The following is a 16,352-nucleotide window of genomic DNA, read 5'->3' as shown; positions in this document are numbered from 1 at the left end:
TCATGCATGGATGTTGCAATGACTGGGCGGAAGGGCCCCCAGCAAAGGGCAGTTCTGCCTACAGATGGGTCCAGGTTCAATGCCAGGTCTTTCGAGCTCGGACTGGGGGCGGGGGAGGGGGAAGCTACACTGTAGAAAATACTGAGCCGTTCAGACCAAGGGATTGACTCAATATAAGGCAGTTTTTAATATGTTCTGGGAATGGGGGAGCTGAATGGCAATTGGTCCCAGCCAAGCCAATAGAATGAACTTTGAAGCCAAATGAAAGTCGGATGCAGAGGAAGTTGGTTCTGGGAGGGCAAATCACGGCCAGCCTTAGAAGCTGCGGGGCACAGTGCAAAACATTTTTGCAGGGTCCCCACCCCCCTGCGGGGAGGCCCTACTCATCAGATCGAGTGGTACTGGCGAACCCAAGGCTGATGTCCCGCTACGCAAAACATGGCAGCCAGTAGTGGGCAGTAGTGTTGTGATGACGTCACCACTAACTACTTCCGGGGTGGAGGGGGGTACAATTTCAAGCCAGTCTGATTCAGGGGTAGGCAGGGAGGGCTGTTCAGCAGCAATGCTCTGCTTGCTGAGAAAGATTCCATGCCAAAGCGCCAATTAGAGAGTGAAGTGCCAGTTGCGGCTGTGGGCACTCTGCTCACCTTCCCAGTAAGGGCCCCCCCCCAGGCATGAGGCCCAATTTCGCCAAAGTGTCCTAAGGCCGGCCCTGAGCCAGTCCCAGCCCAAGCAACAAAGCAGGCCTTGGTTGGCAACCTTCAGTCTCGAAAGACTATGGTATAAGCCTACAGCACCCGGTATTCCCAAGCGGTCTCCCATCCAAGTACTAACCAGGCCTGACCCTGCTTAGCTTCCGAGATCAGACGAGATTGGGCATGCGCAGGGTAACAGTTGCTGCAAAGCAGGCCTTACTTGATCAATTTTCCCTCTGGTGGCGCCAAATGGAATGGCTTGCAGGCAGAGGACGTACGCGTGGGACTGCACAGATGACCACCCAGTTGCAGCCAGGCTTTTGTGGGTTTCACAGTTCCTTTTCGTTTCCAACAGAAAGCTCAAATGAGAAGAAGGGGAGACAAAGCCTTCTCCAAAGCTGAGATTTGATTTAAAAAATAAAATAAAAAACAGAACAAAAAAAAACCCAGATGGAGCGACATTTTCAAAGAACCTCTCGGTCTGGTGGCCGGCAAAAGGCACCCCAAAGGAATTGTGTGCGTGATCCTAAAGTCAATCATGGAATGTCAGGATTCAAGCAGGAATGGCTGTTAAAAGCAGAACGCAACCTCCGTCTCCAAAGATTGTCTACATTCAATATCTTCTGATTTTCTTCATGGGGGGGGGGGTGGACCTGCTGCGTGCGTGTCTGTGTCTGTGTGTGTGTCCCTTTTTTTTTCGAAAAGTGCTTTTTAGGGTTTCATGTAAGGGAGGCACATTTGAAATTCTTTCTTTTTCTTTCTTTTTTTTTGTTTTTGTTTTGGATGTTCTCTTTTGCCACCACTGTGGCCCACCCATACAAAATAAGTGCTAGTTTCATTTACAATTCAAGGGTAAACACTTCCTTTTTTATATATATTTTTTTCCTTTCTTCCACACAAAAAGCAGTCACGGCTGTCCTTAAAGCACACGTAGAGGCAACCAGGATTGCAAATAAGAAAAAAATAAAAATAAAGCAACAATTATAAAATAAGAACAAGCACTTTGCCACGTTATTTAAATAAAGCCTTAATAAATAGGGGGTCGTCGTAACCGGCTGTACACAAGAGCTGGAGGTGTTTTTCTAATCAATTGATATACTTGGAGAGGCATGTTCTTTCCTAAATGTTTCATTTGTTTTCAGTGCATTATTTTTCCCCAGAATGCTTCTTATAACCCTTTCCTTGCTGCATCTGTTAGGCCCGTTAGAAAGGGACATCTACGAAGGAGGAAGAGGAGGAGGACACAATCTACTAAATCCCTTTCCAAAAAAAATGATCTTTAAAAAAAAGAATTATAATTTTTGTCAGTCTATTTGGAGCAACAACAACAACAAAAGGTATAGAAAAGGCACAGATACATGTGGAAATAATACCAAGACTGAAACAAACTGTGTTAAAAAATGAAAAACCACCACCACCAGCGACGGTCCTGTGTGTGTGGCCGCACGCTCGCGAGCTTCCTTTTGCAACGCTCGTCGCCGCGCCGAGAGCGCCGGCAAGAGGTCTGTGGACGCACGCGAGGCGCCTGTGACGCAAAAGAAAAGAAACCGGGCTCAAGTACTTCCTGTCTGGTCCTCCACTTGCCTTTGCAACAGGCTGAGGTCTGTTTGCTCTAAGGGTGGGCTACTCCTCCGGTGTGATCCCCTTTGGGAAGCCGGCTCTCCTGAGAGGTTTCGCCTCCGGATGGAGAGAGGGCAGGGAGGGGACTGGCTCAATGGGGGCTCCGTCAAGCAGCTGGTGCTATTGCTCCGGTCCAGCGTCGGGGTGGAGGCATCTGAGATGAAAGTGCAGGCGGGTTCAAAGGAAGTGCTGGAGCTGCGGCGCTGCTTCCTCCCCTTCTTTCCAGAAGGTTCATCCCCACTGGTTGAAGGCTTTGGAGAGTGCTCATCCTTTGGGCAGGAACTGTCTCCAGCGGCCGAACAAGTGACCCGCTCTGACCCGCAGGGGTCAGTGCTTGTTTTTACCCTGTATTCCTCCTTGGCAGTCCTCTGATGATGCTCACTAGTCCTTATTTTCTCTTCTGAGTAGCTGCTGCTGCCGCTGCTTGGAAGCGGTGGAGTTGCTGCTGCTGACAACGACGGGGAAGGTCCTCGCGGATCTGGGGCCTCTTTGCCTCTTTCGTTGGCTTGGCTGGGTTCGGAGAAGATACCGTCAGGGTTAAAACAGCTGGCTGGCAGGGACATCCGAGCCCCCAAACTGGGGTGGCTGCTGGGCCTGGCCTGGACCATCTGAATGCCCCCAATGGGAATCATAGGACAGGGACTTCTGGGGAGCTGCTGGGAATGTAATGGGAGGTGGCTGAAGATATAGTCTTCCACTCTGCTTGGAGGACGGACGTGTATTTCATGGGGTGATTGCAAAGGTCTTGTGCAGAAGTGCTGGGTGCCACCAGGCAAACTCGTCGGGCTCCTGGATTCAGGCTTCTGCAACGGGCAGAGGCACAGAAAGAAAATCAGTCAACTTTACCAGCCCAGAGCCTCAATTTTCAACACAGTGGCCAAAAGTGGTCACAGCACATGGGTGTGCCGTGAACAGTACGCAGGTGCAACTGTGGGAGTTTGGGGGAGGGTCATTTACTTGTAGGGCCAACTGGGGGATGCCAGCCCCCTGCCAGCAGTACAGTTTGCCTTACCAATTGTCCCAAAAACTGATGGTGTGCCCTGACAGTTTTAGCGCCTTGCCAACATTTCAGCGCCTTGGTTTACTTTGCCGACAGCAACCTGAAGTGGCTCTATGGTTTGAGGAAGGGGTCTTCTTCAACCCTGCCTAGAGATGCCAGTGATTGAATCTGAGACTTACCTCCCTGTAAACTGCCTGGCATTCAATTGGTCTCCCTTGGACCTATGCCAGCTCTTCTGCTCTTGTAAGTCCAAGACTCTAGTGGGTGTCTGGGAAAGGAAATAGGATCCTGGCATGCACCACTGCTACCAAGATCATCCCCCGGCCCGCTCCTGGCCCAACCTGTTCATTGCCCTGAACTGCCCAAGATCTTCCCATAAATTGCCCCCACTGCTGACCTCCCTGGGGGTGGTTTGGCAGGTTGCTGCTGGAGCAGGGGGTTTCTCAGGTTTTCTGGCTCCCATCGGCAGTGCGCCTTCCACTGTTGGAGCAGCTCATACAACAGCAGGCTTGCCCTTACACTGAAGGAGTACAATACCTGTCAGCATAAGGCCCTGATGCATGTTGGCATCCTTCAGTCTCGGAAGACCATGGGATAAGAATAGGCCCTCAGTTTGGCTGTACTTGTCGTAAGAGGCGACTGAACAGCCACCGGGTAGATGGGACTCGTCAGCCTGGGAAGGCAGCTCATCTGAGAGAAGGAAAACTCTGATCCCAAACCTCCACTGCCTTGTGGCTACATCCAGTTATGGAAAAGGCTTCAGGAGTCAACCTCGACGCAAAATCCGGAGCCGGAGTCCTGAGGCAGTTCATGGCTGAACACAGTCACGTTCTGGCAACTCCTGCGACGCCGCTGGAACCAACCGTATTGGCTTCTGCCTTTCCATTGGACCATTTCAGCGACATGGAGAGGGAGGATTTGCTGCATGGGTAATAGCCTATCCTCCATACCTACTTTACCCAGGCTTTGCGCACTGGAGAGGACACTCGATAGGATTGGGCCATAAGAGTATCTCATGTCCTCAAACCATCTCATGGGTCCTGGTTTATATTATCTATTTTATAAATCTGCCATTCTGTGTTTCAAAAAGACCTCATGGTGACTTAGTAAAAACATCACAATATCTGAACACATGAATAGGGCAACCCCATAAATATTGGCTCAAAAGGAAGTCCCACTGTATTCAGTGGGGCTTATCTATATGGTGGTTTGCACAGGACCACAGCCAAAGAGTTGTCAAGTGAGAGGAAATATTAGCCAGGATTTACACAGTTTATCATCCTGTCGGTACCATGCTGAATGATTTATGGTAGTAGCTCCAAAACTGCGGGCTGCGACCCACAAGTGGGTCAGAACCCCAGTTTTGATGGGCCATGGGCCCACCAAAGTCAGGAAGCTGCAGAACAAAATGATGCACATGTTCCATAAATTGATCTAATCCCCTCCCAGATTCATTATGTGATGAATGAAGAAGTGCTTCATGACGTGTAGACCTTACCTGTTTAGGTTCATCAAACAGCTCCATGTTTTTGCCAAGGGACCTGTGAGGTAGAGGCATTGAAGACGACATCCCACATGGAGTTTTTCTCAAGCTTTGAACTTTCTCATCGGTGGCCGACTGGCTACTGGTCGGCAAGTCCTCTCTTCCTGGAGATGAGTACTGGGAAGGTGGCTCTGAATAGCTGTGGGGGAGCATCTTTTTCCGGGATAAGTACCTGGAGGATGACAAGTCCCTGCTTGGAGACACACCTCGCAAAGGAGAGATCCCCCTCTCTGGCGGGAGGTACGATCGAGATGATAGCTCTCTTCTTGGAGAAGAGTACCTGCTCGGCGAGAGCTCGAGCCTTGGTGACAAACTGCACACAGGAAATGCTTCTCTCCTGGGGGACACACGGTGGCAGGGGGACACCCCCATCCCTGGAGAGAGACTCCTGAGTGGAGACATTTCTCCAGTCGGTGAAAACCTTTTCGGTGAAGTTTCATTTTTGGTTAAAAAGTGCTTTCTTGCTAATATGGACCGGTTCCCACCACCGCTTCCGGAGTCCTTGCGGGGGGACCACTTCCTTCTAGGGGAGGTGTCTTTGGAGACAGGTAAGTCCATTGTGAAGACCATCTGGGGCTGTGAAACGGATTCCTTCCCGGCAGAAGCTAAGGGCTCACTGGCAGTCGAAACCGGCCGATGAAGTCTTAAGAAGCTGTGGCAGACAGCGACTTCGGTGCTGTCCGTGGACCATTTTATTTCGCGTCCTGAAGAGGCGGCCTGGTGGGTCTGAACAGCACGCTGTCTGCTGGAGATGACATCTTCCAATACAGACAAGGCTGGCCTGGCACCTTTCTCCTGGGCAGAGGGAGAATTTCTTGGAGAATGTCCTGGGAGAGAGGGGTTCTTTGCTTCTGAAAACTTTACAGGTGGCTCTTCTTGACTTTCCTCCTCCTCCTCTTCTTCTTCCTCCTCTTCCTCCTCTTCATTGTCATCGTCGTCATCGGACTCCTCCAAGCCTGAAAACTGGTGTTCTTCAAGGGGCTCAGATCCCTCTTGCCCTTCTGAATCTTGGAAGAGTTCTTCACCAGTTCCTATGGGGAAAAACAAATAAAATCATCATGGAATGCAGAACATACAGGTATATCAGTATATCCATCTCCTGTGGTACATGAGGAGGAAGCGGCATATGAAGAGTGGCTGAGGACGGTCCCAGCTCCGGATGCTAGGCTACAGGGGGGTATCCGAGAGGCCACCCCAAGACAGATGAGACAGTGGGGCTGATCCCGGCTGCATCAGTGATTTGGCTAGCGCTGGCTGCAGCCACCTGCAAGAGAAACCTGCTTATTGGTATAATGATATATACAAAATTGTATATAAATATACAAATATAAACATACAAACTTACAGTCCTATACACCAGTGGTTCTCACACATTTAGTACCGGGACCCACTTTTTGGAATGAAAATCTGTCAGGGAAGTGATGTCATGACCGGAAATGACATCATCGAGCAGGAACATTTTTAACAATCCTAGACTGCAATCCTACCCACACTTACCCAGGAGTAGGTCCCATTGACTATCATTGTTAAAAGAATATACATAGTAGCTTGTTCAAAGTACAGGTCTGTAACATTTCCCCAAATGCAGTCACATACCATGGAAGCATCAAGTTTAACATATTACAAATAAAATAGTGAAATGAATGGGGACCCACCTGAAATTGGCTCGTGACCCACCTAGTGGGTCCCAACCCACAGTTTGAGAAACACTGCTAGACACACTCACAAAGTTCAGTAAAAGAAAATGTTCACTGCCTGCACTTCTTCTCTAGCCATTATCATTATTATTCATTTCATGTCACAACTCTTACAGAAAATAATTTTGCAATGGAGGGGTTGCCAAAAATTTATGAGCCCCGGCTGCCAAATGACCTTGGTACGCCACTGACCAGAGGTGAGCTCCTCTAGAGATGGTGCAAGACCTCAAAAGCATGAGAACATCCCTCACCTTGTGTCCAAGAACATGGACCGGAATGTTCTGGTCACCCTGGACCCTCACCTTGCGTCCAAGAATATGACCAGAGGTGAGCTCCTCTAGAGATGGTGCAAGACCTCAAAAGCACGAGAACATCCCTCACCTTGCATCCAAGAACATGGACCGGAATGTTCCGGTCACCCTGGACCCTCACTTTGCGTCCAAGAATATGATCGGAGGTGAGCTCCTCTAGAGATGGTGCAAGACCTCAAAGCACGAGAACATCCCTCACCTTGCGTCCAAGAAGTCTGGCTTGAATTCAAATTAGGCCCCAGTCTCCCTTTAATTTGAGCTCAGCTCGAACTGGGGTCTGCACTCCAGCCCTCCCCCCAACTGTATCCCCTCCCCCGCTAGCGGGGGGGGGGGCTTAAAGATGGTCAGGCCTCTCTGTTTTCATTCCCTCTGAAATTTTCAGTGTCTTTTCCATTTCCACACTGCTCTCTTGTCTCTGGAATACATTTTCTGTTATCCCCCAAAAATGTGCTTTCCAACATACATTTTGGTCAAGTGTTTTCATGCATTTCCTATCCAAACAGCTGGTGTGATAACATATTGGACCAGCACCCATGTAAATATGCAATGCCTGCAAAAGTCAGGAATGCATAAAATCCGGAGACATGTCCGTAACTTATAAAATCTGATAGGCTGGAGAGCAGGAGGAGTCCAGAACTAGGCACTCTGTTGTGTGTTTTGGCAAGAGAATTCAGCCACCTTAGCCAACTGTTGTCTCGTCTTCTGTGGAAGCATGAGTGTATGAAATGGTTTTATACTGAGGATAAAACCACACATGGGTTGGTTTTATACCATCATTTGCCAGGGATATGCAGTCAGGAGAGGCAAAGCCTCACCAATCTTACTCCAAGCCCTGATCTCCCTGTGATTGCACACACGTTCCACCCCGTTTCTGAGTGGCTGCGTTATCTCTGGGGAGACTGAGCTCTCATCTGCCTCAGCTAGTCTCTTACTGCATAGAGAGTTAACTGTGGCAGTGAAAGAACATAAGAACAGCCCCGCTGGATCAGGCCATAGGCCATCTAGTCCAGCTTCCTATATCTCACAGGGGCCCACCAAATGCCCCAGGGAGCACACCTGATAACAAGAGACCTGCATCCTGGTACCCTCCCTAGCATCTGACTTAGCCCATTTCTAAAATCAATGGTTGCACATACACATCATGGCTTTTAACCTATAATTGATTTTTCCTCCAGAAACTTGTCCAATCCCCTTTAAAAGGCATTCATGCCAGATGCCGTCATAACAGCCTGCGGTAAGGAGTTCCACAGACCAACCACACGCTGAGTAAAGAAATATTTTCTTTTGTCTGTCCTAACTCTCCCAACACTCAATTTTAGTGGATGTCTCCTGGTTCTGGTGTTATGTGAGAGTGTAAAGAGCGTCTCTCTATCCACTTTATCCTTCCTGTGCATAAGGGCCCGGTGACTTATTGATCTTTAATTTATCAATGAGGTCTGAAACATCTTCTCTTTTAACCTCTATCTGACTTAACTCCTTGGTCAGGAAGGGCCGTTCGGGCAGCAGTATCTGCCCGAGGTCTTCTGCCGTGAAGACAGATGGAAAGAACTCATTCAATTTCTCTGCCATCTCTAAGTCTCCTTTTATCTCCCCTTTCCCTCCCTCACCATCCAGAAGGCCAACCGCTTCTCGGGCAGGTTTCCTGCTTCTAACATATTTGAAGAAGCTTTTATTATTCCCCTTAATGTTGCTGGCCATGCATTCCTCATAGTCTCTCTTGGCCTCCCGTATCACCTTCTTACATTTCTTTTGCCACAGTTCATGTTCCTTTTTATTCTCCTCATTAGGGCAAGACTTCCATCTATGGAAGGAAGCTTCCTTACCCTTTACAACCTCTCTAACTTGGCTCATTAGCCATGCGGGCACATCCTGGACTTAGTGGAGCCCTTCTTCCTTTGCAGTATACACTTCTGCTGGGCCTCTATTACTGTTGTTTTACAAACAACAGTAAACTTCTTACAGACTTCTCACAAATGCTCTCCTTTCTCTGCCTGACAGATCATGAGTGAAACGTATTCACAGTCAGGATGGAAGAGAGATCTGGAAGGAACAGCCACTGGATGTCAGTATATCCTATGAGATGTGGCATCTGAAAGCAACTACCCTTCCTCCAGATCACTTTTAAGAAGGAATTTTTGGATAATGGCACTGCTGATTTATCATCCTGTGCGTGTATGGATGTGAGCACACGGCGTAGAACTCAGGGGCCTGTAGCCAGAAATGTGGGGGGGGGGGGATAAAAAGGATGGTAAATTATAGCAGAACAGTCAGAACATAAATACAGGTGGCCTAATATGATTTAAAATTATTTAACTGACTAGTGTCTTTGGGAGCAATTGGGTACCATTTTATTTGCATGTTATTCTCAATATATCTCCGCAAGAGAAAAAGATCAGAGACTTTCAACTGAGAGAGGAATCTGAATATTCAAGGAGATGAGACTGAAATATCTCGAAAGGGTAAGAACATAAGAACATAAGAACAGCCCCACTGGATCAGGCCATAGGACCGTCTAGTCCAGCTTCCTGTATCTCACAGCGGCCCACCAAATACCCCAGGGAGCACACCTGATAACAAGAGACCTCATCCTGGTGCCCTCCCTTGGTCCGTGCAGGACCACATGAGACATTATGAGATAGCACAAGGCGTTATGAGAAACATGGAGTCATGGATGACATCAGCTATGGGGTCTTGGACATGGGCCCACGTAGAGACGATGCCCCCTATGAGTAGATGCTGTTGCACTAGCCTTAGAATCTGTTAAGAAAACATAGATGCACAGTGACTCTTCGCTTCCTACCTTTATCTGTGGCTTAGAGGAGGGGAGGGGGAAAAGCCATGCTGATGGGGAGCGTGGGGGCATGTGGGTGTGTGAACACAGGGGAACCTTGTGATATAGGCCCAATGCCAACTGACACCGACCCTGCATGGCGCTGACACTGCTGTGCGTCCCTTTACAGTCGCTGTTCCTGGTTAACATCTAATTTTAACCCAACATGTGAGATGACATCATTGTTTTGTATAGTGCCCCAACCCTATAAGATGAGATCAAGTCTAAAGTGCCCTTTTGATGTCAGAGAGAGAGAGAGAGAGAGAGAGAGAGAGAACTTTGATTTGTGACAACTTGTACTTGAAAGGGGGGTTAACCCTCCCTCCCCAGAACATTTTTTCAACAGAAAAACAACCTCAGAAGTGGCTATTTGACCCCAAATTGATTATTTGCTGGAAATAGTCACGTTAGAGTGTGGCAAACTTGGAAAAACATGCGGAGTGGGGAGGGAATGTTACCCTCCTCCATGTGCCATGGCCCTGAGCTGGATCAGACCCCCTTGAGTTGGATTAGACATTAAAAGAGCATGTCTAGCTTCTTCCCATTGGTCTGCTTGCCCATGAACGGGCTACACACCATTGCTTATCACAGTAGTTTATTACTATAATAAAAAGGAACAAGATCAATAACCTATATCGATTTTCAATTGACAGGATCTATTTATATACAGTCAGTTCTCTTTGTATGCGAGTTCGCTATCTGTGACTTTGCTTATATGCAAGGGGCAGAATCGCTACCTTCTCTCATTATCCATGCCTCTGTTCTTGTCATCTGCTATGCAGAGAACTTCCAATGGCTGCAGAGACCTTTAAAACGGCCACCGGAAGCTTCTGCCAGTCATTTTAAAGGGGTCTGTGCTGGTTGTGGGTGCCATTCTGAAGATCCCTGCAGCCTCTGGAAGGTCTCTGCAGCATTCAGAGATCTATAGTCGCTTCCTGAGGGTCTCTGCTGGATTCTTCTGTGGTACCCCTTCCCTCCCAGGGTACCCCTTGCACCTAACCCCATTGATCCCATAGGATCAATTGTTCATTATCTGCAAATGTGCTATCTGCTAGGGTTTCTAGGAACCTCACCCAAGCCAATAACGAGAACTGACTGTAGCTTGCCAACAGGACACAAGCCCAAACCTCTAGTCTTCAACATTATTTTTGAGGGCAAAAAAGTGCAAGAAGAAAGAAGACCACTGAAGGAGTTCTCCTGAACAATCCCCACTGAAACGTATGGAAATTGCATGTGGGAACATGCCAAGGACATTTTCCCCATTGTCTGTGCCCACATTGTATGTTGTTATTCACTTGTTTTCACTGACTGTCAAGATAGTTCAGCGTGAAGGCTTATTCATCTGCATGACAGACGGGTGATTGACGCGCATGTCGTCATCCCGATGCCACTCTCTGGCAGAGATGCACTGCTTGCATGACAAGGAGCAGTGCTTAGCTACAGCACATGGTTGCCACTGAGTGAGAAGCAGCCTTAACTTCATCCAATGGGAGATGTTTGGGCATGGGAGACCTGGGGGGGGGGGGTTCTTAAAATAGTCTTTATGTACTATGAGAAATAAAGCAAGTGGAGCAAAATTAAAATGAGCTCTCCCATTCAAGGTGCTTTGACACCCACGACGTTCAGATGTAAAGCAGGCTTTGCTAAGCCATTTGCTAGTGGCGTTGCTGGGGGGGGGTGCATGTCGCACCTCAGTTGGCAACCTTCAGTCTCGAAAGACTATGGTATCGCGCTCTGAATGTGGTTCTGGAACAGCGTCTAGTGTGGCTGAAAAGGCCGATTCGGGAGTGACAATCCCTTCCACACCAGGAGCAAGTGCAGTCTGTCCCTGGTCTGTCTCCCTGGCTATGGGCCTTCCTTCTTTGCCTCTTAGCCTCAGACTGTTGGCCAAGTGTCTCTTCAAACTGGGAAAGGCCATGTTGCACAGCCTGCCTCCAAGCGGGCCGCTCAGAGGCCAGGGTTTCCCACTTGTTGAGGTCCACTCCTAAGGCCTTCAGATCCCTCTTGCAGATGCCCTTGTATCGCAGCTGTGGTCTACCCGTAGGGCGCTTTCCTTGCACGAGTTCTCCATAGAGGAGATGCCACACCACCACTCGCCAAAATGTTTAAAATCTTCATATTTTAGAACAATGCCATCATATCATACATCAATCGATGTGTAATTTCATGCAGAACGCAATGAAATAAACGCTGTTGAAATATCTCTATTCTATCAAAAGTTATAGCCAAAAACCAGCAGAGTGGGGCAATGGTATATCAACATGCCCACTGCATGGAACTTAGAGGAATGAATAAATGAATGGGCTCAAATGTCCAGGACTTCTCCAAGCATGAACACAGCCCAAGAAATAAAGCACACACTTAAACGGACCCCCATTCCCCCATCCCACAAGCACAGCTCTGGTTGTGTTTGGTCAACTGGGCCAGAGGCTCTCAGGGGATGAGAGGCTAGCCGCAGGGCAGATAGAGGCTTGACGCGGGTTGTATCTGGCCCTTCAGGCCGGGGTTTGGAGCCCCCTGGATTAAGGGATCACAGGCTCCCGGCAGCTTCACCTGGGAGAGAGTGGCTCCCTGGAAGCTGACCACACATAGTGTCAATTCTCTGGTATATGGCAAGAGTTTCAAAATGGGGGAGAAAATGACGGGGACAGGAAGGAGGGAAGCACCACCATTACTCCATTAAAAGGCAGGGGTGAATGAGAATGCTTATGTCTCAAAACGAGCAGAGCTTTAATGGTCCGGAAATAAGATTTGTATCTGCAAACATGAGAACTGTACGGACATTCTGAGAGAATTCTGTAATTACATGTTTTGACAGCATGATGCAGTGGAACCCAGACAATTAAATACATTCTGGTGGACAGAGCCACAGCCAACATCAACACACGGGGGAGGACACCAGTTCAAATGCCAGCAGGTCCCTGCCACAGGGCTGGAGTTGACCCTTGGCATTGGGCTTGCCAGATTCCAGGGCCTGAGAGGGCAGGTGCAACAGGAAGGCGTCCAGATCAGTGTGTAGAGGAGGATGGCGTGTGGTTGGTCTGTGGAACTCCTTGCCACAGGATGTGGTGACGGCATCTGGCCTGGATGCCTTTAAAAGGGGATTGGACAAGTTTCTGGAGGAAAAATCCATTACAGGTTACAAGCCATGATGCGTATGTGCAACCTCCTGATTTTAGAAATGGGTTATGTCAGAATGCCAGATGCAAGGGAGGGCACCAGGATGAGGTCTCTTGTTATCTGGTGTGCTCCCTGGGGCATCTGGTGGGCCGCTGTGAGATACAGGAAGCTGGACTAGATGGGCCTATGGCCTGATCCAGTGGGGCTGTTCTTATGGAGGAGACCTCGGCCCAGTGGTGTAGCTAATGCACCTGGCACCTGGGGGCACAAACATTTTTAACACCCCCCATACTTTAAAATCAAATTTAGCACCACCCAGAGCGGTGCTAAATCCTCCCAGATAAATCCCAATATCCTCCCGGTGCCTGAGACGTGGTCTGAAAAACTGGGTGTCCGGCTTTGAAGGGGTGTGAAGCCAGGTTATCCTGCTGGAGTGTCTGGGAGGCTTCTAGCTACAGTGGGGGTGTGTGTGTGTTTGGCATGACACCCCCTCAAGGACTGGCACCTGGGGCAATGTACCTGACCTGTACCGCCTTCGTCACATCACTGCTTCAACCATAGAACCTTGCCACACATTTCCCCAAAGCGTGAGACACCATTGTGGCAGGGTTGAAACTTTCATGTTTTCATGCTCATGTCCCCCCCCCCCCCTATTGGAATCAGAATAAGCTCATGGTTGGCTTGAAGGCTTGAATCATTGCTGAGCGGCTCACACAGGGCACTGTTCACAACGTGTCACCATTCATCCAGTAGGGAGGTGGGACGTGATTGACAGTACTAAGTAATTAACCAAAAGGATCCTTTCAGAGTCTGCCCAACTTCGGTCTTTTCAGCCTGTAGTTGTCCACAGTGCTGCCTGAAGCCACACAATCTATAGCTTCTCAGCCCGTCACTAACACAACAGATTTCTGCCTGTTCCCTTCTACCTCCAGGCTGAAATTATACCATGCTTGTGGCATAGGGGTGATGTTTGAGCCTCCCACATTTCGGGAAGCCTGAAGAAGAAATGCCCACAGGTACTGGGTCAGACTGGAAAGTGCAATTGTGAGAGGCTGTCAAAGCTAATCAGCAATTCTGAGTACACTAAACAGACGCCCCAAGTCCTCCAGCCATCTGACGCGGGAGCAGCTGTCCACTGACTGACATCAATATGAATGTGTCTCCCCTGTGACTGACACAAGAGTGGACTCCATTTTTTTTTTTTTTTTTTTGCACGTGATTCCCTCCCTCGGGGCATAGCGCCATGCCTTTCCAAGAAAGGACGTCTCTACGTGATGTAAGATACTGAGAGCAGCAACAAAGACTACAGGGATATCTGAGAAAGAAGCCCTTTGGGTAACATAAGCTGCAATTCACAGCATGGTCAGGGGGCGGCGCTATGCTTTCTATTTAGAGCACTGGTTCCCAACACGTGGTCCGCAGACCACAGGCGGTCTGCAAGACCCTGAGAAGTGAGCTGCTACGTCTCAGAAAAATAAAAGATCGCCTTTGATCACCTCCAGCATTTCACCTCGTGAGAGCTTCCCCACGGACGAGGGGCAGAGGCTTCCACACCACAGGGGCAGAGAACGGACCATCTGCAGTCGTAGCCAGCCCAGAACCACCAGTTGTGTCTGTGGGTGGTCCATTCTCCACCCTCTCTGGTAGTCCACGGGGGAGTGCTAGTTCAGGTGACCACCAGAAAGAGCGGAGGATGGACCACTTGCAGCCACAGCTGACAACAAAAGCATCAACCCACAAATCTTCTCCATAAATAATATGCCTAATACAGGGGTGTCAAACCCAAGGCCTGTAGGTCAAATGCGGCCCCCAGAAGTAATTTATCAGGCCCCTGTTATAATTGGGCTCTCCCAGCTTGAAGGGCAGGAGGTCTGGTCTAGAGGGTTGAGCCTCCATTTGCCTGAAGATAACATCTGAAGGTCGCCAGTTCAAGGCCACCGGCACCGTGCGACCTTGAAGCAGCTGACAAGCTGAGCTGAGCTGAGCTATTCCATCTGCTCTGAGCGTGGGTGGATGGAGGCCAGAATGTGCAACCAGATCAAGAAAGAAACATCCGAATGTTGTGGTTTCTTGAAAGATAGAAACCTTCTTTCAAATTGTAAAAATCCCTACGGGGATTTAAATTGCCTGCCTATGTAAACCGCCTTGAATAAAGTCTAAGGAGAAATCTGAGGACCAAGAAAGGCAGTATATAAAAACCTGTATTATTACGTATTATTATTAAAATTGGGCTCTTTCGTACTTTGAAAATTTGAACAAGATTTGCACATTTTCTGTTCTGTCATTTGCATAATGAGTTTCTAGGTGAGAACAAAGCACTTATCCTGGTCATCATCTGCTTGATGATGTCACTTCCTGCTTAATGATGTCACTTCCGACCCTCAGCAGGCCCCATGAATGCTAACGTCAGCCCTCTGTATGAAGCAAGTTTAACATCCCTGATAAAATAAATGTCTAATAAATCTTCTCTAATTATTACAAATTTAATTGCATTTTTTGGGTGCCGGATGGGGTGGGGGGTTGAATGTGGTCCACGATGATGCTAATTTGTGCCTCAGTGGTCTGCAGGCCCCCTAAAGATTAGAAACCCCTGGTTTAGAGGATGTGAGGCCATGGAACCAAAGATCAGTCTAGCCTGTTTCCATCCTGCTTTCCAAAGTGCTGCAGGAGATGCCTCCCAGAACGTCACATGGGGTTCATGAAGGCAATGGCTATGGGGGGGGGGGAATAGCTCTTGAGCTCTCTTTGATTCTGAGCATGAGTGCCTCCTTCCATAGGGTGACTTTCCTACACCCTTCAGCCTCAATATACCAGGACGGCTCGTGGCTGTTGGGTACAATTCCTTCCTTCCCACACTCAGTGGGTGGAAGAAGAAAAGTGCCCGCAAAAGACTTGAACAGGCACTTCCTACTCTCCCGCCCAGCCAATGAGCGACGAACCCATTGGCTGTCATGGGAACCACATCCAAAGCTGGATTGTCCTGCAATGGTCTTTCCAAGATTTCTAGGCCCGTGTCCCAGCCCTGGAAGGACTCATGTATGGCACCATCCCTGCAACAGCACTCCGGTTGTTGCTCCCCAGCAGACTGGTATTCATTGTATTTGAACATGGAAACTCCATAGATCCATCCTGACCAACAGTCATTCCGTCACATAGCTAGGTCAGTCGGGGTGTGCGTGTGAAGGTGACAGTACACTATGTGTGCATTGCACTGTGTTTACCACAACGTACCAACACTGTAGTCAGTACTGTCACCTAGCTGATGACTTAAGTTTATTCATGATTATTAACCGATGATGTCACCTGGCTGAGCACATCCTCTGTCAAAAATTCAACCCTCATACATTACAGAGTCATTCACCACCCCCATCCCCACTGTCGGGGGTGGACAAATCACAGTCACTGTGGAGAACATGCAGTGCCTAAATTGCTGGGGTGGGGAGGGAGAGAAGTTAAGTTCTTTTAGCAGCTCTGATCTGTTGAAGGAAGTTAAGTGATTGGCACGTTCACAGCCCACAAGCATCATTCTGACAACA

At 48.7% G+C, this 16,352-nt stretch overlaps 1 protein-coding gene and 1 pseudogene across 1 annotated transcript in view; both read right to left on the bottom strand.

Annotated features, from left to right (window-relative positions):
• Positions 1-785: 785 nt before the first annotated feature.
• LOC136661841 (5S ribosomal RNA) lies at positions 786-905 on the bottom strand (annotated as a pseudogene).
• Positions 906-2,248: 1,343 nt separating this feature from the next.
• HIVEP3 (HIVEP zinc finger 3) overlaps positions 2,249-16,352 on the bottom strand; it is a 57,496-nt gene continuing 43,392 nt past the window's right edge. Inside the window, exons 5-6 of the mRNA XM_066638794.1 lie at positions 4,814-5,889; positions 2,249-3,118 (exon numbers count right to left, since the gene is read on the bottom strand). Of these exons, the coding sequence (XP_066494891.1) occupies positions 2,249-3,118; positions 4,814-5,889 (1,946 nt within the window). The remainder of the gene's footprint in view (positions 3,119-4,813; positions 5,890-16,352) is intronic.

The sequence above is a fragment of the Tiliqua scincoides genome, chromosome 10 (assembly GCF_035046505.1).
Source record: "Tiliqua scincoides isolate rTilSci1 chromosome 10, rTilSci1.hap2, whole genome shotgun sequence".
Classification (NCBI taxonomy): domain Eukaryota; kingdom Metazoa; phylum Chordata; class Lepidosauria; order Squamata; family Scincidae; genus Tiliqua; species Tiliqua scincoides.
Note: the sequence above shows the minus strand (reverse complement) of the source record. Positions and strands in the feature narration are given on the sequence as shown.